This window comes from Sorghum bicolor, chromosome 4 (genome assembly GCF_000003195.3).
Source record: "Sorghum bicolor cultivar BTx623 chromosome 4, Sorghum_bicolor_NCBIv3, whole genome shotgun sequence".
In the NCBI taxonomy this organism is placed as follows: Eukaryota; Viridiplantae; Streptophyta; class Magnoliopsida; order Poales; family Poaceae; genus Sorghum; species Sorghum bicolor.
The window spans coordinates 51,717,846-51,739,679 of record NC_012873.2 but is presented as its reverse complement, the minus strand read 5'-3'; the positions used below and the strand labels follow the sequence as shown (position 1 = coordinate 51,739,679).

Sequence of the window (21,834 nt, the reverse complement as noted above, 5' to 3'; positions counted from 1 at the left end):
AGATGAATCTTTTAAACCTAGTTACTCCATAATTAGACAATATTTATCAAATAAAAACGAAAATGTAACTTTTTGCATCTAAACAAGGCCTATATAAACGTCTTTGCACTGTGCCTGCCTCGATCGCGCTGATATGGCAATTGGCATGACCCTGCAGGCTTGTTGCAGGAGCTAGCTGTACTATATACTAGGCTATCTGTCTCGCTATCTGTTTGGTTCCCCTTGCTAAATTTTAGCTACTCTTGGATGACCAAGGGCACTCCAAATGCAAGACTCTAACTATCATAGAGTCCAAGACAATTAATTACATATTATTTATGGTATTTTGCTGATGTGGCAGCATATTTATTAAAGAAAAAGGTAGAAAAAATAAGACTCCAAGTCTTATTTAGACTCCAAGTCCACATTGTTCGAGGTAATAAATAACTTTAGACTCTATGATAGAGTCTGCATTGTGAGTGCCCTAATGAAACTAAACTATTTTAGCTCCTTTTAGTCAATGTGTTTGAAACTCTAGCTACTAAAGTGACTAAAATTTAGCTACCTAAAATTTAGTAGACGGAACCAAACAGGGCCCAATTGTAAGGCTGTGAACTACTCTTTTGTCTCTTTTTTTTTTCTTTCTTTTTAGAACGTTGCACTACTCTATTCTAGGATTACAGCGGGGACACAACTGCACGCGACGCGTGTATGCTGTATGCATGATCTTTGTGAGGTAGGAATATCCGCTGGCCACTAGCCGGTGGCACCAGGGAAAAGGGCGTGATCATGGAGATTAAGTTGAATATATATATGCAAAAAAAAAATTTAAATGTTCTGGAACAATGTGGCGATATATCTGCTTCTATAGTTTTCAAGAAAAAAAAAATTAAAAGGACATGTGCCCGACTGCTTCGTTCGCGGAGCACGAAGCCCGGCCGCCGTTGCGCGCACAGGCAGAAAACGTGGATTGGAACCGGCCGGGCGGTGAGACGGCTGTGTTGCCCACACGGCACGGGAGCACGCCGTCCCCGCCGAGGCGGCACAGGCGCGCTGCGACTGCGAGTGCGTGCGTTCCCCGCACGGCCGGCACCGCACGATGGAGGCCAAAGCGTTTACGCGCCCGTCTCGCTCACGCCGCGGCCGGACGGACCCGGCCCGTGAGGGGTTTGTCACGTCGTCGCCTTCTTCGCGAAGGGCCATTCGCCCGATAGCAACGGCACGGCACGACGCTGTCGCACGGTATCCTATCGTAGCCAGCCACTAGCCCTATTAAAAGGACCAAAGCATCTCGCTGCGGCTGCCATCCCGTTCCTGCTTTGTCACTAGCACTAGCCTGGACTGGACCTGGAGGACGGAGCGACCTGTGACTTGGAGTGGAGTCACTCGACCCCGTCGAGCTTTTGCTTCTGCTTTGCACCACCGTACCGTGGAGGAGGACCTGCTTCGTCCCCGCCGACGTGCTCGATGGTGGCCCAGAACATGGCGAGAAGGAGCACCACCGTGGAGGACCTTCCCGCCGACGTGCTGGCCTGCGCGCTGCGCCGACTCGACGGGCCGTCCCTGGCCGCCGCCAGCTGCGCCACCGCGGGACTCCGGGCGCTCGCCGCGGACCCGGAGACGTGGCGCGCGCTCTGCCACGCGCGCTGGCCGTCGCTGGCCGCGCGACCGGACCTCCTCCTCTCCTCCTCCTCCGCCGTCTCTCCGCAGCGCCTCTTCGCCGACGCCTTCCCGTTCCCGTGCGATGCCTCCTCGGCTGAGCTGCTCCCCGTCCCCGTCACCAGCGAGCTCGTCTCCGCCGTGGACGTCTACCACCGCGGGGAGCCACTGCTCTCCCGCGTCGTGGAGACCTCCACCTCCTCCTCGTGGTTCCTCACCTCGCCGTTCTGCGTCGACGCCGTGGAGTGCAAGAGCCACGCCGCCGTGGCCGTGCCTGCGCATGCCCCGGCGGAGCTGGAGCTGAGCTGGGTGGTGATCGACCCCAGCAGCGGGCGCGCGGTGAACGTGTCCAGCCGCCGCCCCGTCGCCGTGGACAGGCACTGGTACACGGGCGACACGCTGGTGCGCTACGCGGTCGTGCTCGGCGGCTGCAAGTTCGAGGCCACCGTCACCTGCTCCCAGGAGACCGGGCACGTCCGGGAGATCAGCCTCACCGTCGAGGACGCCGACGGCGCGGCCGTCAGCGGCGAAGGCACCCTGCGGCTGCTCGCGGCGGCCATGGCGGGGCCGAGGAAAGGAGCGGAGGAGGAGCAGGTGGAGACGGCCAAGCGGAGGTACGAGGACTTCGTGAGGAGCAAGAGGGGCAGGAAGGAGTCCAAGGCTAGGAAGGAGGTGCTCGTCGATCTCTGCTGCTCCGCCGTCAGCGCCGTCGCCGTTCTCAGCTTCATCGCCACCGTCGTGCTCCGGTAGAGCTGACGATGCACGATGCATTCTCATCCTCAACGTTATTTATTTAGGAGTTCTTAGCATCATGTGAATACCTCTGGCCGGGAGAGTTCTCTTTCTTTCTTTCTTTCAATTTGGTTGCTATTTTATTTATTAGGTACAGTACAGTGCTAAATTTGGTGATACAGCATGTACAACAAATTTTCCAGTGAAACCAAAGAGAGGAAAACATGTAACTCTATCTGTCTGTCTCTTCTTTTTGAAATTTTATACATGTTCTCTACAGTCATGTGGGGACTATTTTGATTCTTACGAATTTCGATGAAATCCAAACGTTCTAGAGATCTGATCTGAAACCACAAACCTGTGAAGCTTGAAACACAAAATCTCAGACTTGTCGGGGGCACACGTACAGATCCAAAGATTCCCGGTCTGTTGATCAGTCGTGGCAGGGAAAAGAAAAGATCGCACAGTCAATACTGCATCACCGTCACCGTCAGTGCTATTTCGCTTTCCCGACGACGAGTCAACGTGTAAGCATTACCCTTCCCGCGTTCAACATGACCTTTTCAAAACGAAACGTCCAATTTGACAGTAGACTGTGCCGTTCTTTAGGAGTTCTACGTCAACCATTATTATTTCTGGTTATTTTATCATTTTTTTATACTAGCTCATCAACGTGTTTCAGCACTGCCTATAATCTTATATGCGTTACTTAATTTGTAAAAATAAGATAGATTTAGTACGTACAATAATTATTCGTTTTTTCTAATGCAATACTCCCTCCTTTGCAAATGTTAATTAATTGTATTTGACGGGAGGAAAAGTCATATAGAGTAGATTTTAACTCTTATTTTTTCTTATAATATAATATGTACTCCCTCCATACCTATAAAGAAAGTCGTTTTGGCCAAGGTTTAAGTCAAACGTTGGGAATATAAATTATGAATAACTTTTAAGTTGTTAAGTTTGAAAATATGAAAACCATAGAAATAAATTTATCTTGAAAAATACTATACCACTTTTTGATAAATATTTTTATAAAAACAAGGGGTAAAAGTTAGTTTTTGGAGACTATGTCGTTGTCCTAAATAACTTTCTTTATAGATATAGAAGGAGTAGTCAATTGTTAAACACATTAATATCATCTCAAAGGCACTTGAACATAAATCTATTGATGTAAGTTTTATGCTCTAAATTTACTTGTCAAATATAGAGTGAGTACCATTTAAAATACTATAAAATCTCTACCATGTTGTATTGTTTTATATTAAAAATAGAGTGCTTAGAGCATCTCCAAGGCATTTTGCAAATGAATTTTGCATCTGGTGTTATTTGCAAAGTCCTAAACTCATTTGCAAAGTCTAAAAATAGTTCAACTCCAAGGGACTTTGCATTTAGACTTGGCAAACCCAAAGTGTGGACCTCACCCCTGAATTTTTTTTCACCGATCGCGCCCGCGCGTTTTTTCCCTTCGCGCCATTTTGGCGTACGTCGTGCGTGCCAGTCGCCGCCAGTTGCCGCCCAGCCCAGGTCTTCGCGTCAGTCGCCGCCCAGCCCAGGCCGCGTTCGTCGTTCGCGTCAGTTCGGCTCCGTCCACCTCCGTCCTCCTCCGAGGGAAGGTCCCCGCGAGGGAAGGTCCACCTCCGTTCCCGCGCCGTGGCACGCACAGCAGCTGGAGGGCGGGCGCGCGTGGCAAGGAGGGCGGACGGGCGTAGAGAAATCACGCGGGGTGGGGGGGGACGGAGTCCGACGTGGAAGGCCGAAATTGTAGATGCAAAGTGGTGGGAAGGTTTGTATATATGCAAAGCCTCAACCTCTATCTATTTGTAAAGTTAACAAATTGCAAACCTTATTTGCAAAACCATTGAAGGGGTATTTTCTACTCTTTTTTGCAAATAGGGCAATGCAAAGTTTGTTTGCAAAGCCCTTGGAGATGCTCTTAGATCTTTATTGATATGTTACAATGTTTCACCCAAATTATATAAACTTATCTAAAGTATTAAAATTGTTGGAGTGCTTGTCTCTTATGCTCAATTTAATTAAAATGATGTGGTAAGCTAGAATGCTTGCTCACTTGTTGAGGGTTTAGCCAGTGAATTTTTGGCTCTTACTTTTGCGCAAGATATATATAGTAGTATATATCCGGTATCCACTGTCCACTGTCCAGCAAAAGTTTAGTGGATGCCGTGATAAAGGCTTTCCGTATTATTGGTGCTCTATGCAATATCCTCGCTAATCAAGGCACGAGGAAATTTATTTATTACGAGACAAGACAATATATGCTTGAGTTTTGTTCAAAACTATCTAAATTTTAGTAATGAAAAGAAATCACCAGCATCTAATCAATTTTATTGAACTCGCCATCAAATAGTATTCACATATAACTACTGAAGGAAATTAACTAAAAATTCGGTACAAATTGGTCTAGATCTAGACTTGTATCTAAAAACTTTGTACATTCGCGGAGAGAGAAATATTGACGGAGTAACAATAAATTGACGTGAACCTACTACATACGATTAAGTTAGGAAAAATCAGTAACTCGGTCAAAATTACTAAAAAAAATGGAAAAATTGACAACAATACCTCTCTGGATGAGAGCAGAAATTAGTGAAAAAAAATGTAAGAGTAAACTTCTAAAAGACATTAGGATGTCATAAACTTACCTAAGAACCTAACTCTTCAAAGATTCAAAGAGCAAAAATCTCAACCCTCTACTTTTGCAATTTCTCTCTTCCAAGTGAGGCTCAACACCAACGACCCTGCCTGGCTTGTCTAGGTTCATTGCCAAACTATAAAAGAAAATAATTTTACTTATACTAAATAGGAACACTATTTCTAATCTGGTCCATCTTATAGAAGAACTATGACCGACCAATTTTGAAGTGGGCAAGTCGTATCATAGAGACACTAGCGTAATTGGAGATCTTCGCCAAACATGGGTGGCCGTTTTCGAATAGGCTTACTGCATAGTTTATTTTTATTTCTTCCAAGCTTTTTGAGAGCTTGTTCTTTATCAGATTTCTGATTCGTTTTAAACTTTGATTGAGTGCATAACTTATAACTTATGTAGAGATCAGAGTAAAGCTTTTTTTTTCTAAAAAAAAGTTAAATTTTTTGTACAAAATAAAAATTGATCGGGCTTCAAAAAGTCTAGCTTTGCCACTGTCGTGCCCTGATCTCAGAGGCATTGACGAGGGACAGGAGCTTCGAGTTGGAGTCAGCTGCAACGCGGAAAGGGATAAGGCTTAGAGGAAGAGATCAACAGCGTTGATTTTACAGCTAACAAATTTGGAAAATATATAGGTTATATAAATCTGTTGACAGATGTATATAAGCATTGGCTCGGCTGTGCTGCCAAATCACAATCGCGTTGCCCCCCCTTGGAGTGCTGTGCGACCTGTGACTTGGAGTCACTCGACTACACGAGCTGTCAACGACGTTGCACCGGTCAAGCACAGTTGTAATTCCAAAGGCTGGGGTTCTCCCGTTGCTTATCTCCAAACTAGACCAACCGTGCTGCGATTACTCTACCAACTTTTTTTTTTGGTTGTCGAGGAAATTACTCTACCAACTTCACGCAAAAAAAAAAAAAAAAAACTTGTCCATTACACATATACACTATCCAAATGCCCACCTAAATCCAGCTCAAAGCGTGTGCTTCTTGCGAGACCTGATGATGAAACAAAGGGCGCCAGCCACAAGAACTGACCTTATTTGGTGGACACAGTTGATTTGCTGACCTGAAAGGGTCCGGACAGTCAATTCGGCATCATGGTCAAAGTAGACTAGTATTGTAGTATTTCTATTTAACAATCCTGGTAGTGTCAAGGTGCAAGTATTATACGTTATACCCCGCCCTGCGCTGCGAGGCTCTTTCAGACCGAACGTGTAACAGAGTATGTGTAGCTTCAAAGTTCAAAGCATGGGAATTGGGAAAATGGGAACAAAACCTCCTGGCCGATGCAGAAATTCTCCAAACTGATCATTGCTCTTGCACGGCCTCTTCCGTTCGCTTGTCTTATAGCGAATACTACTTTCAGCTATGATTTTTCACACCAACGAACAGGCTTGATCGGCCAGTACGTGTTGGGCAACCTTGTCATGATACTTTAGGTCTTGTTTAGATCCAAAAAATTTTTAGATTTAGATCCTGTAGCACTTTCGTTTATATTTGATAATTATTGTCCAACTATGAGCTAAGTAGGCTTAAAAAATCGTCTTCAAATTATAGGTAATTGTGTAATTAGTTATTTTTATCTATTTTTAATGCTCTATGCATGTGCTGCAAAATTCAATATGACGGAGAATCTTGAAAAGTTTTTGGATTTTGGGCGTAACCTTGTTTAGTTTCCAAAAAATTTCAAGATTCTCCATCACATCGAATCTTCGGACGTATGCATGGAGCATTAAATATAGATAAAAAATAACTAATTGTTCAGTGTAATTTGTGAGACGAATCTTTTGAGTCAGTTAGTCTATGATTGGACAATAATTATCAAATACAAACGAAAATACTAAGTAACCAAACCTAAAAATTTTCGCGAACTAAACAAGGCATCAGTACTGAATAGCATGTACAAGAGTACTTGGTGCAAATTGATAAGAACCAGAGAGATTAGAATGGGAAGAGCAGGAAATCAGGGTAGAGGAGCAAGAACAGCAGGCCGACGGAGGTGGAAGACGACTTTCTGTATTTCTGTTTGATGCCTGTTCACGTGCTGCCTGAATGTGTTCATCCACACCTTGCTCCTTCCCAGCAAAGGGTCTCAACCACAGCCCATAAGGTTCAGCCCAGTAGCCCAGCATTGAGGCCCATCACCATGACAAACCTATGCAGGCATAACAAAGCGAGTTCCTTTGTTTTTTATTAGGTACAATTTGAACGCCACACACTCCACTACTGCCCACGCGTGTATGTACTGATTTTTGGAAAAATATGATCACCAGAGTTTAATACCTGATGGGTAGCATCCCACTAGACACTGGACTAGAGGCCCTATTCGCAACAAAGCCTCTTTCTCTTGGTCAGTAAGACAGTAAACATGTTGGGCAACCTATACATGCATAAGGACACTCACAATGCAGATTTTATCATGAAGTCTAAAGTTATTTATTACCTCGAACAATGTGTACTTAGGGCACTCGCAATGCAGACTTTATCATAGAGTCTAAAGTTATTTATTACCTCGAACAATGTGGACTTAGAGTCTAAATAAGACTTGGAGTCTTATTTTTTTCTACCTCTTTCTTCAATAAATATGCTGCCACATCAGCAAAACACCATAAATAATATGTAATTAATTGTCTTGGACTCTGTGATAGAGTCTTGCATTGTGAGTGCCCTTAGAGTCTTATTTTTTCTACCTCTTTCTTCAATAAATATGCTGCCACATCAGCAAAATACCATAAATAATATGTAATTAATTGTCTTGGACTCTGTGATAAAGTCTTGCATTTGGAGTGCCCTAAGGGCACTCACAATGCAGACTCTATCATAGAGTTTAAAGTTATTTATTACCTCAAACAATGTGGATTTGGAGTCTAAATAAGACTTGGAGTCTTATTTTTTCTACCTCTTTCTTCAATAAATATGATGCCACATCAGCAAAATATCATAAATAATATGTAATTAAATGTCTTGGACTCTGTGATAGAGTCTTGCATTGTGAGTGCCCTAACAATACTGGTTTCAAATGGAAATTTGTTCATCAATTAAGTGCGCAGACATTCGTCTCACCATAATAACAAGTAGTAGAATACATCCCAGTTAGCATATAACGTAGAGATATTCTAAAAAAAGGTATCAGGTATTGAATAGCTGCAGGTTGCGAGCTGCTACATGCAGCCAGATAAGTAGGCAGAGAGGCAGCACAGTTGACGAGTGTGCTCAGTTCCGGTATGCAATAGAAAAACCAAGGACCATCCGAGTCTCGCCATGTACAGCAAAAAAGGCGTCAGTCTTGGCAAAAATTGATGGGTTCTGCATGTTTCATCATACACAAATTTAACCAAAACAGGGTGAAGTCATAAGCATACAACCATACAACACCCGAAACGTCGCCTGGCTTGCTGTCAGCTTCAATTTTTCATATTACCAACTCTATCTACTCCAATTCCTTCTAGCAGCGTTAAATTTACATCAGGCAACATGTTGCCAGTAGCCAAACAAAAAACAGCTCCCGGAGCTGTGCAGTTACTCAAAAAATTGGCTTGGGGTATACCACCAAAGAGAGGGTCAGCTTTTGTACAGGCCATTCCATGGCTATGTTATTCTTTCCTTCTTCCGAATGACAAACTGAATCCAAGGTGATGCTAACCAAACTCTATAGTTTACCATATATATCATATCTGAACCAAAGTTGACAGAATAATACAGGGCTGCTTATGATCACTATCATCCCCCCACTGTCCACCCTCGTTCTGCAATCACTTCACGAACACGAGTAGCTACTTCAATGGCGTCATTTAGGGGAGGGTAGCTCCAGCTATTTGAAATCTACAAGGGAAAGTCAAGTGATAAGCTGTGCAAGTACATCCATCTGAGCTTCAAGAACTCTCTTCATTTTGATCATTCTACCAGTATATACTAAAATCTTCTATATGGTGGGGCAAGCTACATGATGCAAAACAATCAAGTACCAATATGCTGTAGAACTCATACTTCCAATTCATAATAATTTATGCACCAACTAGATATTTCTAATGTATTTAGAATTTTCACAAGAACAATTAGAATACTGTGGTATTTACCACAGGAACTATAAATGACGCCAAGAGTAAATATACAACATTTGCACTGCCATATATATGTAGATAACTATTTGTGCATGAGATGCTACCAGCGATGTTCACAAGCACAGAATGGTTTAATAGTTCGGATTAAAGTTGGCATATAAATTATGGGCAAAAAATAAAATGAAATGATTGGCACTAAAACTTAGTTTGAATGGAATAACATACTCAGATAAAATCTGCTCATAGTATCAAAGTGGGCACTCCAAACAGATTATCATTAGTAGCAATATTTAAAAACTTACATCTTCCAATCCAGTGAACGGGCGAACAACCCCTCGCTCCCGTAGTGTCTTGTGAAAAGCTGAAAACTTCCATTTACAGTGTTCGGTCCCAATAACATAAACAGGTTTCCTGTACCGATGGTAATTTGAAGGTAGTCACACTCATGAAACTTCATAAAAAGGTTGCAATGTGCAAGTCTTTCCAATAAGAAAACAGCTTACCCTGTGCTGCATGCCTCACTTAACATACTTATTGAGTCTGCTGTTATGACAAAAGCATCAGCCCATGCAAGATGTCCCATGTGAGGGTTAGGTTCTGCAGAAGTAAAAATAGTTGCTAGTTCAACAAGTTGAGCAAAAAGCATAATAAATACTGAACAACTTAGAGCTAGTCTTCAGATTCTACCTTCACCATTCCAAATATAGACCTTGGGATGTCCAGCAAACTCTTTAAATACAATATCAGCGACCTGAAAGCAGACAGTTGAACTGTCAAGCCTACCAACTTGTACTATAGAAAAAACTGCCAAATATCATACCTTCCATGGTGTTCTCGGAGAGAATGAGATTCTGACACTCCCACAGCTATCTAGCACATTATACAGAGAAGTTATGAGCTGCTTGGCAAGATCTACACCATATTTACAATTCCCTGAACATTTAAAGGAAAAAACACATTAGAAAGATCAACGTGTATCTGATATGAAAAGCCATTAACAAAACAATTAAACACATTTGGAAATGGTATCCAAAGAATAAGATGTGAAAATTGGAATGGCTCGAGGCCAATAGGTATGCAAGTTGGGAAAGGGAAAAGTCCAAAATAGTTGACAGTACCTCATAGCATGTACAGAAAATGGCAATGCACTTGTTTTCTACCTGCCAGATTTGCTACAGGGCAAACTGCACCCTGGATCAATTGACTTAAGTTGACTTGTGTATGGGTTTGCTAAGTACTTTGAGAGGGAACATGATGCACTGATATGCTGCACTGTTCACGTCAACTGAGGTCCACAAAAAACAATGGAACAAAATATTAAGAGAATTTTCTTTCGAGTAAACTATTCTTATTTCTACACCCCATTGGATGCTCGTCTCTTTTCCCTTTTCATATAACCACGCAGTTTGAGGCCAGGGTTAACTTGTTGGGCCCTTGGGTGGGCAATGGGCTTACATGTGGAGTTCTTTTGTTAAATTGGACATAGACCAGATATTTGGTATCTATAATTGTTTTTTTCTATTGGTGAGATGAAGTCCAGGATAACATGAATAGATGGAATATCTAAATCAATGAACAATGCCATATTAACCAGTCCTTATTAGGATCATAATACTACAAGCAAGCCTACCCAATATGATATCGAAATAAAGGAAAACCATCCAATCAGTAAAGGAAATAATACATTCACTCGTTATATGCAACTATGCGCTAGGCAAGCCACACTGACAGCATCCCTGTTTGAGAGCAACAACTGGCATCATGTCTAGATTTACTCTGCAGAAAACTCAAAACAGGACTATGCAAAAACATGCACAGGAGACAGAGTATTACTGGTGGGCCCCCCAATGTTGACAATTAGCAGCGGCTTAGGCAAAGGGGCAAGTTCATCGTGCCAGGCTATAGCAGCAAGCCGTAGCGCAGCAGAATCAGCCTGGTGTAGTGCACCAACAGTAAGTACCTGGTTATTCAAAATTCAGAATCAGCATGCCACCACTGTGCAAATTACTTGAAAACTATGAGTACAAAAAGGCAGCATACCACATTGTTCCTGGGAGGTTCCTGTGGAGTAATCCATCTGCGGAACAGACGTGGAATTTCTTGTTGTCCACTAGCAGTTAAAGCATAGTAATCATGGCGAGGAGTCACCACCAAATCAAACCTATCAAGGCGAGACCGTGGGTGCTGGATCTGAAATAAAAACAGCACACATTACAAGAATCAGATTAAAATTTGCAAGTTTATTGTGTGGATCTACTTTATTAGCAGATACTCCCTCCATTCCAAATTATAAGACATTTTGCTTTTATTATAGATACATTGCTTTTACTATGTATCTAGATATAATGTATATCTAAGTACATAGCAAAAACTATGCATCTAGAAAATCCAAAACGTCTTATCATTTGCAATGGATGGAGTAGCAGTGAAAGTCAGCAGATTAGGTATGGATACTACCTGGATGACAAACACATTATCTGAAGCTACTTTCCTTATCAAGCTTGAATATGATATGGTGTCCCAGCCACACGCAACGACTAATGTCGGACCTTCCCTGGAAGAAAAATGAATTGTCATAATGTTGTGTTCACATCTTAGCATAATATTCAAAAGCCAGTAGGACTGCCTGATTTCGAGGAAGTTACAAAACCTGACAACCAACCCACAAACAATACATATGTTTAGGAAAGAACTTAGATTTTCTAACAGGGCACACCCTGGCAGGGCCACACACAACAACCATAAAATTATAGAAAATATGAAGGGTATTTCTACACAACTATACAATGTTTTTTTATCAAACACTTGAGAGAGCTGTGTATCGTTTCAATAAGAAGAAAGGTTTGAAACATAGGGAAGAAATCCCTCAATAACACTCAGACACCCACACCACGCTAGAAGAGCACTGAAATAAAAAACTGAAAACAAAATGACCAGAACCACCACACTAAGGTTATGGGCCCCTCCCAAAAGACCTCGCAAGAGGCTCCTGGAGGCCCATTGCTCCAGCCAAGCATCACATAATGCACTCAAAGTGACAGCTCAAAACACCATTGTGATACAATGGTCTACAACAGCAAAAACAACCAGCCAGATGAATGATACTTGAATGAGGCCAAATTTCATAAAGCACTCCATTCTATCTCTCCAACAAAAAACAGTGGGGCAACATGGACAAGTAGCTAACAAACAGGCTTAAAGCTGCTAGGAACTCTGGGTGAGAAGAAGTTTTTCCTGCATTCCCGGTGATGCAGAGATCAGACAAGAAGGCCCATCGCTTTACTAGTAGATTCCAATGTGATATAAGGAGCAGCTCTAGCTTAAGCCCCCACTAGAACATTCCTTTGGATGCAATTGTTTACTGGGTTCGACTTCTTGTTTGAAAAAATAGAAAGAAAACAGTCTCTCGTAAGTTATTGTCAGGTGACTATTTCATAATATTTATTATGTGCAGTTTCAAGGTGCTCATAAAGTAATTGGCTTTTGAACTCAATTATGTATATCGCAAATAACTGTGCCTCATATACCATGTTCCAATGTTTCCTCCTTTAAGCATACTGCACAGAATCATGTATTCATAACAGGTGTGCGCATTGCATAAATTTCAAGGTCCAATAATCATAGTATGTGATCAGCTCCTAAGATGATAAACAAACTGATAGACCAAAAAGGGCCATTATAATGCGATAAATAAGGTTAACAATTCTCATTGGCCAATGAGCAAAATTCATGAACTAGTCAATTATTTCGGTGACCCTTAGCATGAGTAATTGCTACAACTTAAAAGACGTTAGACTGGTGCATAGGTTTATAGAAGGAAGCAACTGAGAAAAGCTACAGCAGTAATAGGGACTTACTTCTCATATGTATCGCGGGCCACAGTTACAATCTTCTTGACGTCTGCTTCCAGAACTGCAGACAACCCAACTGATCCAGCGTTCAGGACGCGGTACGGCTTCCTCCCCTGAATCACTATCGCGAACCTCGTGTTGCTGAAGAACTGCCTGAGCACTTGGTCTATAAACTTGTGCATGGAAATGGGGAGAAAGTGCAGCCACTCATTGATCCCTCCTCTCGGCCTCGTGACACGCTGCAAAGCCAAGCCCCCCCAAAGCAAAATTAACCCAGAAAATCATTAAATTTTGCGACGGTCGGGCGCAACTACACGAGAAATCGAAACGGGGTTTCCATTCGTGGCGTCCCGTTGCAGCAATACAACAGAGAAGAAATGCGTAAAACGGGAATGGTAGTAGGTATTAGGGGGAGTAGAAGACAGGGAAGTAGGGAACTGACGTAGAGAGTGAGGTTGTCGGCAAGGCCGAGGGCGCGGGCGAGGCCGAGACACTGGTTCTCTGCGCCGGGGGAGGCGTTGCCGATGAGGACGGCGCGGCGAACGACGGTGGCGCCGCCAGCGCCGCCGCCAGAGAAGATCTCGGGCGTCTCCATGCCGTCGACGCCCGGCGGCTCGGGTAGCCGGATCGGCCGCATCGGCCCAGGGTTTTGCGGGCGGTTGAATTCGCACCGGGAGGAGAGGGGAGGAGGAATCGCTTGGAGGCCGGAGGGTTCGATGCGATGCGGGATTTGGTCACTTTCCTTTGTTTATGATAAATATTATCCAATTATAGACTAACTAGGATCAAAAGATTCGTCTCGCGATTTCTAGCTCAACTGTGTAATTAGTTTTTACTTTCGTCTATATTTAATGCTTCATGCATGTGCCACAAGATTCGATGTGACGAAGAATCTTGAAATCTTTTTACTTTTTGGGTGAAGTAAAAAAGGCCTCGGTCGGAAGGGGCGTATGTTTGTGGCTCTCTTGTCTTCCATTCCAAGAATTCAGACCCTCGCTGTCACACGGGGGACACACACATACACACACGTGGTCTTGTTTAGGCCTTGTTTAGTTCCAAAATATTTTGCAAAATTAACACTGTAGTTTTTTCATTTGTATTTGACAAATATTATCCAATCATAGACTAACTAGATTCAAAAAGATTCGTCTCGTCAATTTCGACCAAACTGTGCAATTAGTTTTTATTTTTATCTATATTTAATACTTCATGCATGTGTCTAAAGATTCGATGTGACTGGGAATCTAAAAAATTTTGCAAAATTTTTTGGGAACTAAACAAGGCCTTAGTTCCAAAATATTTTGCAAAATGGACACTGTAGCTCTTTCGTTTGTATTTGACAAATATTGTTCAATCATGGACTGACTAGGCTCAAAAGATTTGTCGCGTCAATTCCGACTAAACTGTGCAATTAGTTTTTATTTTTGTCTATATTTAGTATTTCATGCATGTGTCTAAAGATTCGATGTGACGGGGAATCTGAAAAATTTTACAAAATTTTTTGAGAACTAAACAAAGCCCGATGTATCTCGACTCAGAAAGGCGAAACTTCCATCAAAGCAAGAGTCTGTATGAATACTCCTCATTTCGAAGTCAAAATTTTAAATAATTATAAATAAATAATAGTATAGATGTTTTTACCTTCAAATAGTTTAGTATATACTCCATACTTGATCTAATAATGTTTATTATACATTGTAAATATTAATATATTTTTATATAAATTTGGTCAAGTTTAAAAAATTTAACTCCTCGAAGAGCCACGTGTGCATTTAAATTGGGTTCAATATAAATCACCCTTGATATAAAATTGGAGATCAGACAAACTATGTTGTTTGTATGCCAATTGAATTGGATGTTTAAATTTGGATGAGGCGTCGAACGTAAGGAATGAGGAGTGTTGTTAAAAGCCCTAAATTTGATTTTAGCAATTAGTAATAACCAGTGGACTAATGTTTTCAATGAGATATATAGAGTTGAGCAAAGCAAAATAGATGGTGAGATGATGATCATAATAAAATGAAGTGCTCAACCTTGGAGAAGAAGGAAATGAGAAGAAAAAAAACCCGATGGCAAGAGTATATCATATGACTTTGTTTTTGCCAAGCAAGATACAATTAACTAATTAAGAATGGCAATGGGCTTCGATCCCCGATTCCTCGCGGAGAATTCTTCTATTAGGGGACGGGGATGGGGATGGGTCAAAATTAATCCCCACATAGATTTAAACGGTAGCAAACTTATCCCCGTCGGAGATGGCGGGGGCGGGGATGGTTGTGCAGTCTCCGTCCCCGTTTTCCGCAATTTGTCTGTAATTTGCGAGACGAATCTTTTAAGTCTAGTTAGTTCATAATTGGATAATATTTATCAAATACAAACGAAATTATTACAGTGTCGATTTTGCATTTTTTTTTTAAAAAAAATGCCATAATCTGACCCATCTAATATTACTGTAGTACAAATCCGGATGCGAGAAATACTGTGTATTCGTATCTGTCTCGGTTCCGTTTGCTCGTACATTCGATTCAGACCCGTTTTGGGGCGGACGACCGTGCCCGGCTGCCCCTTGTTTTATTCCTTCCGTGGGCTCTAGAGCTAGCGAGATCTTTCCACTTTTTTTCCAGACTGCGCGACGGGGACTCGGGGAGAGAGAGAGGGCACCGGCGATGTCGACGACGACGGAGGCGGCGGCGAAGAGTGGCACAGCCGCACCGGTGAGGTGCCAGCGGATCGGCTGTGACGCCGTATTCACCGACGACGACAACCCCGAGGGCTCCTGCCAATACCACCCCTCCGTAAGCTCCTCCTCCACCTCATCTAACCCCCCTCTCCTCCCAAAACCCTGGTACCCGGGCAAGACAATTATGAGTCGAATCGCTGCTTTTAAATCTCAAATAGACGGGAGTTGGCATCTGCTCGCCTGCCCTGAGTACGTGCGCCGGCCCTGCAGTTCTTACCCTTCTTACCCCTGGGCTGGATTCTTCAATCTTTGTACTAAGGTTTAGGGGATTGTCCAGAGCCTGCACTCAAGCAGGCACATATTTGGCAGCTAGATTCAACCCAGTTGTTGCTAATTCGAAACATGTGCTTTAAGTTACCCGCTCTTTTCTTCTTGGTTGAGGAGGAGAGCTTGTGCGGTATGTGACAGGCGAGCAACTGGGGAATATTTCTGTCCCATGCTAGATGGGTCATGGGTCACATTACAATTCATCAGTATATAATAAAAAGGGTAATGAAGTTTCTTCCCTCCACACGGGTAGACACTTAATTCACAGTATTGTTTAGTTTCTTCTGCTGACCAGGTGCCTTATATGCTGAAAATGTTCACTTGATCCATCCCTTGTAGTGGTTCACTAGCTGCACTAGTTGTGCAAAATGTTCCATTGAAATGAAAATAGTCAGTACCACCTTTCATGACTGTTGCAATCTTTTATACTTCCTCCATCCCAAATTATAAGTCATTCCAAGAATCTTGGAGAGTCAAAACATCTCAAGTTTGACCAAACTTATATGATAAGATAATAACATTTATGATACCAACTAAGTATCATTAGGTTCTTCAGTAATTATATTTTTATAGTTATATCTCTTTGACATCATAATTTTTTACAATTCTTTCTATAATTTTGGTCAAACTTGAGATGGTTTGACTCTTCAAGATTCTTGGAATGACTTACAACTTGGGATGGAGGGAGTAGTTAATAACTGTACTTGTCAAAAGTAAATGACTGAAACACTAGGGAAAAAATGGCTACCTGTTCCACAAGGAATTATTATCTTGCTTTATTCGGATTAAATTGACTAATCAGAAAACCACAAACATTATATTCGAGGTGATTGTGACTTTTAAGCACTCTTCACACTACTGGATACTGCCACTGAAGGTGCTTATGGAGTATTAGTGGCACATATAGGATTTTTCACACAGTACAACCTCATACAAATAACAAGACACTACATTATGCACGCATTCCTGCTTATCTTACATGATGAATTTGAAACCTCCTTTTATGTTTCATCAAGTGTGTTCTAAAGTATAGTTGCTTTCTCCACATTTATTTTACAACTACTGTTCTAAGTTCTAACTGCTTTCCCAATTGTTTTTATTCTCTTGCAGGCTGTAAGTTTTCCCCTTTGTTGAGAGGCATTTCTGTTTAGGAAATCATCGTCAGTTTCCTTAAGATATATGTTTTTTTCAGCCTATGTTTCATGACGGCATGAAAGAGTGGAGCTGCTGCAAGCAAAGAAGCCATGATTTCAGCTTATTTTTGCAGATACCTGGGTAAGGATCCCTCCTCCTACCTTGGTACGCACTGAGGCACTGACAATATTTTGACTTTAATATTAGTGTGTAGTTGTGTACTCCCTCCATTCAAGAAAGAATGCAATTCTAGCACAGTGTCATGTTTTAGTATCTTATAAGTTTGACCAGTTGTAGATAAAAAGGTATTAATATTTATGAATATGAAATAAACCATTAAATTAATTACGAAATGTGTTTTCATAATAAATTGATTTGGGGCCATAAATGTGAATGCCATTCACTATAAATTTGGTTAAACGTGAACTACTTGTCTACTTTAACTGGCACACAACCTGAAGTTGCATCCTTTCTTGGACAGAGGGAGTATGATGTACTATGACATTGTCAGTATGGTTGTCTGGTTGAGAATTGACTTAAACCTAACCAATAATTGGTAATGCCCAAAACAAAATCTAACATCACGTGTAGGAAATCCTTGAGTGATCAAATCACTTGCGCTGCTTCACTCAGCTCAGTTGGTGTCCCTGCAGGTTGTCAACTACAAATGATGTAGTAATTATCAAAATTAGGTTTCGCCAATAAGTTAGCTTTGCCAAAAAAAAAGAACTTTGCTCTGTGGGGACATGAACCAAACAGGCAAAATTTGTGCTTTGTGAAAATGCAGCTATGCCAGCAAGTCTTCTTCTCTATTCCCTTTGTCCCAAAATAAGTGTCATCTCACTTCCTGATAAGTCAAACACTTTTAACTTTGACCAAATGTATACAAAAAACATTAATACTTATGATGCATAATAAGTATCATTATATTAATTGTTAAATATATCTTCATAATAAACTTATTTGGAGATGCAAATCTTGTTAATATTTTCTATAAATCTAGTCAAACTTAAGAAAGTTTGACCTACACGGAATCCAAAACGATACTTATTTTGGGACGGAGGGAGTATATAATACTGTTACATCATTGATATTCACAAATTAGATTTATGTTCTATTTTGGCTATTTTATGATAGAGCAAACATAGCTTTATTACTGAGCAACAACTCCTTTGTGTTTTGTGCTCATTTTGTTCTTTACTTACTCCTTACTCCTGGAGTATTTGGAGTTTCTTATACATGATAGTAATACAGTAGAGTCTTTTATAAAGATACGATGTATGGCAGTTTCTCTGTAAGGTTCTGCTGCCTGAAAGGGGGAAAAATCTGTTTGCAGTTGTGTGGATTCACTTCTGTGTTGTTGTTTGGGTTTCATATGACATTAAGATTTTTGTTACTTCGGACAAATGTTATCAGATCATCTAGTCGAGGCTAGTCATAAGACCACTGATCAGACGGATTAGTCGTCATCAGGGCCAGTTAGTCGGTCATGTAGTCGTCCAGGTGTCTAGATCGAATACCCATGTATATATAGTGTAAATGTATGTAAACACCATCATAAATTGGCAAATGAAAGAGGCAAACAAAGCAAGCAGCCAAGCACTTCAGTCGGTTGAGGATGAACCTGTGACTACTGCTGCTTGAGCACAGGCTGCTGCTGCTTGAGAACCTGGAGTTGGAGATGCCTGAGAATTGAGAAGCACCTGCGGCCACTGCAACTTGACTGCTTGAGGATCAGCGAGAGGAAGGGAGCTCCTCCTGGTTCTAGGTACTGGTGGGAGGACCAGAACGAGGGGGGGAGGAACAAGCAGTGCAGAAAAAATGAGCACATCTCGCGCAAGCGTGAAAAAAAGCAGCGGCTACGTGACTTGAGAGCTTCTCTCCTCCTGTCCACGATATATAATATTGGAAACCTAATGGGTTTGCTAAGACGGACCAAAATCTTCCCTCACCATAAAAGTTACTTGGGCTGTACAACTAGTTGTCTGGGTGGCCCATGCTTAGTCGGACAATTAGGTTTCTAGTTGAGGTAATCGGATCGAGGGTTCTAATTGAGGTCCTTGTTACAATAAGGACAATTAATTGTGATTAGTCGTCCTATTCTGGCCATATTATGTTCAATGCATTTCCATTACGCTGCAGAGCAAATGAAGGTATGCTTCTGATTTGAATATAGCGTAAATATGATGCTTTGCCTTTTCCTTACTCCCTTGGATCCCAAATATAAGTCAATTAGGCTTGGGCACAAGAACTAGGGTATGAAGGACAGTGGCCCTATTACCCATCAATGATTGCTTGAGTTAAGATAGATGACAAGTTGTGCTGCATTGATTAGGGTGCATCTAACTAGGGGCAGACATGGAAGAATGAGAATAAAAGGTGCATTGGAGTTGTAGTGGACTTATATTTGTGCATTTGAGAGAAGGTTAGATGGACTTATATATGGGATCAGAAGGAATAAAAAAAAGATGTGCTCTTTTTTTATTTTAACTTCGTGTAATGCGCTAAGTTTACACAAACTATCTAGTTTACACAAACTATCTCTCTGTGCTTTGGCTACTTACCAACCCAATATAAAAACCATTGGGCAGATCACCACATCCACTTTGAATATCTGATAATTTGGTGCTTGTGAATTAGCCACCTTGCTTTTTATAGTAATATGCAGGTATATTTTGTATTTGGATGCTCACGTTAATTTTGGTGCCTTGATTTAAACTTGTAAACTGCAGTATTTACCAGAGACTGAATTGACATAAATTACCAACAGCAATTGTAGGTAATGAGTTGATATAAGTGCTTGATTTCAAATTGCTGGATGGCAATGATCACCACGACCATGAAGTGACTTATGCCTTGTTTAGTTCACCCCGAAATCCAAAAAGTTTTCAAGATTCCCCGTCACATCGAATTTTGCGGCACATGCATGAAACATTAAATATAGACGAAAACACAAACTAATTACACAGTTTGTCTATAAATCACGAGACGAATCTTTTGATCCTAGTTAGTTCATAATTGGATAATATTTGTCAAATAAAAACGAAAGTGCTACAGTAGCGAAATCCGAATTTTTTTCGGAACTAAACAAGGCCTTAGATGACCATTGAGTTTTAGGCAACAGTTGACTAAAATTAATAAAGAAAGAATAAAGAAGGCTAAGTGGTAGTTGCTTATATATATCTAATATCTAACTATCTAAGGTTAAGAGTTGTGGGTTATGGTTGACCATAAGTTGCTTGATTAATATTTCACTGTAGATGAAGTGATTTTTTTTTAATCAGCAGTTGATGAAAAGTGCTTCTGATGGTTAAGAACACACTAGTAGAAATATGTGGGAAATTCTCTAATAAAACCTGCATGAATGGGCTCAGCTCAACATATTTATTCTACTCTCCATGGAGATCGAGATTTTCGTCTCAGTTTGCTGGTGAATAGATATTCAAGAATTGATATCTTTCTACCATTATTCGCTATGAAATAGTGTTTTTAAGCTGGTCTACGTTCTGGTTTTGATCATGGTGTTTTATCATCATAGACCAATATCATTCAACCACCTCTTACATCACCAGAGAAAGAAGTAACTGACCGCATGCTCTATTTTGGTGTAGATGCACAACAGGAAAGCATACAACCGAAAAACCAATTACAAAAGCTGTTTCAACTAATAACCCTATAAAGGCAACACCAATCCAGGCCTCTAAGCAGGGTGTGGGAGTTGAAGCGTGTGCAAGGTGTCGTCAAGGTTTCTTTTGCTCTGATCATGGTGAGTTTGTGTTTACACAATCTTGTTTTTGTTAAACTGATTGATTCCTATTTGTAAGTGTTAGCAGTTTACCACCCTGCACATATGTTTGGCCACACCATATGGTCTAGGTTCTTTACAGTAATAATTTGGTAAAGAGCACTATTAGCTACTTATTAAAAAATTGTTAAATGGAGCTTGCGCTGCTATGTTTTCAGGATCACAGCCCAAGCCACAAAAACCATCTGCTACTGATGATACAAACAAGGAACCTGTTGAGAAATCCTCTGTTCCACCGCCCAAGAAAAGGATCGATATAAATGAACCGAGGATATGTAAAAATAAAGGATGTGGTAAATCCTACAAGGAGAAGGATAACCATGATTCTGCATGTGACTACCATCCAGGTCCTGCTGTTTTCCATGACAGGATGAGAGGGGTATGTATCTGTTCAAAGTTATATTATATATGTTGATTTCTGCCTCTGTAAATAACTATTCTCGTCATCCCTAAACCCCTAAACCGCATATATGTTCTTGCAGTGGAAATGCTGTGATATTCATGTCAAGGAATTTGATGAGTTTATGGAGATACCTCCATGCACAAAGGGTTGGCATAATGCTGACGCGGTGTGAATTCACACCACGCTTAAGCTATTTTCGTGTTGTATCTCGTAACATGTAAACACCACCTTTCTGCAATTTATTGACAATTTCATTTGGAAGTGTGAGAAAACTTTGAGGATGAGCCACCTAAGCTTTGCGCAAGGTGGTTGTCTGGAAATACGTGATTCTCCTTGTACTCTGGACCATAACTTACAACATTTGACGTCTGAATTTAAATTGGATGTTATCTGTTTGAAGCTGAAGGTTTTTACTAATTTTTAACCGTGTCAAAGCCAGAGAGGTTAGCGCATGTGGTGGAGCAGTAGAGGTGCTGTGTAGTGTGTTTCTTGTGTGTGGTCCATTATTACCAATTTACCATGGCAGCTG

At 41.3% G+C, this 21,834-nt stretch overlaps 3 protein-coding genes across 4 annotated transcripts; 2 read left to right on the top strand and 1 right to left on the bottom strand.

Annotated features, from left to right (window-relative positions):
- LOC8058655 (probable F-box protein At2g36090) lies at nucleotides 1,270-2,674 on the top strand. Its single transcript, XM_002453895.2, has one exon. It carries the CDS (start codon nucleotides 1,447-1,449, stop codon nucleotides 2,386-2,388), a length of 942 nt encoding a protein of 313 aa, XP_002453940.1. The 5' UTR covers nucleotides 1,270-1,446; the 3' UTR covers nucleotides 2,389-2,674.
- LOC8064225 (mitochondrial fission protein ELM1) lies at nucleotides 8,309-13,690 on the bottom strand. Its single transcript, XM_002452169.2, has 10 exons — nucleotides 13,399-13,690; nucleotides 12,963-13,195; nucleotides 11,563-11,659; nucleotides 11,146-11,295; nucleotides 10,939-11,065; nucleotides 9,926-10,038; nucleotides 9,793-9,856; nucleotides 9,609-9,702; nucleotides 9,408-9,516; nucleotides 8,309-8,866 (listed from the first exon to the last, which is right to left on the bottom strand). Exons 1-10 carry the CDS (start codon nucleotides 13,591-13,593, stop codon nucleotides 8,765-8,767), a joined length of 1,284 nt encoding a protein of 427 aa, XP_002452214.1. The 5' UTR covers nucleotides 13,594-13,690; the 3' UTR covers nucleotides 8,309-8,764.
- Nucleotides 15,511-21,722, top strand: LOC8058654 (cysteine and histidine-rich domain-containing protein RAR1). Of its 2 annotated transcripts, XM_021458155.1 has the most exons (6): nucleotides 15,511-15,751; nucleotides 17,074-17,076; nucleotides 17,156-17,238; nucleotides 20,709-20,863; nucleotides 21,061-21,281; nucleotides 21,385-21,722. In XM_021458155.1, exons 1-6 carry the CDS (start codon nucleotides 15,623-15,625, stop codon nucleotides 21,475-21,477), a joined length of 684 nt encoding a protein of 227 aa, XP_021313830.1. In that variant the 5' UTR covers nucleotides 15,511-15,622; the 3' UTR covers nucleotides 21,478-21,722. The 2 variants fall into 2 exon arrangements, with proteins under 2 accessions (XP_021313830.1, XP_021313831.1); XM_021458156.1 differs by lacking the exon at nucleotides 17,074-17,076 and having other exon boundaries at nucleotides 15,513-15,751.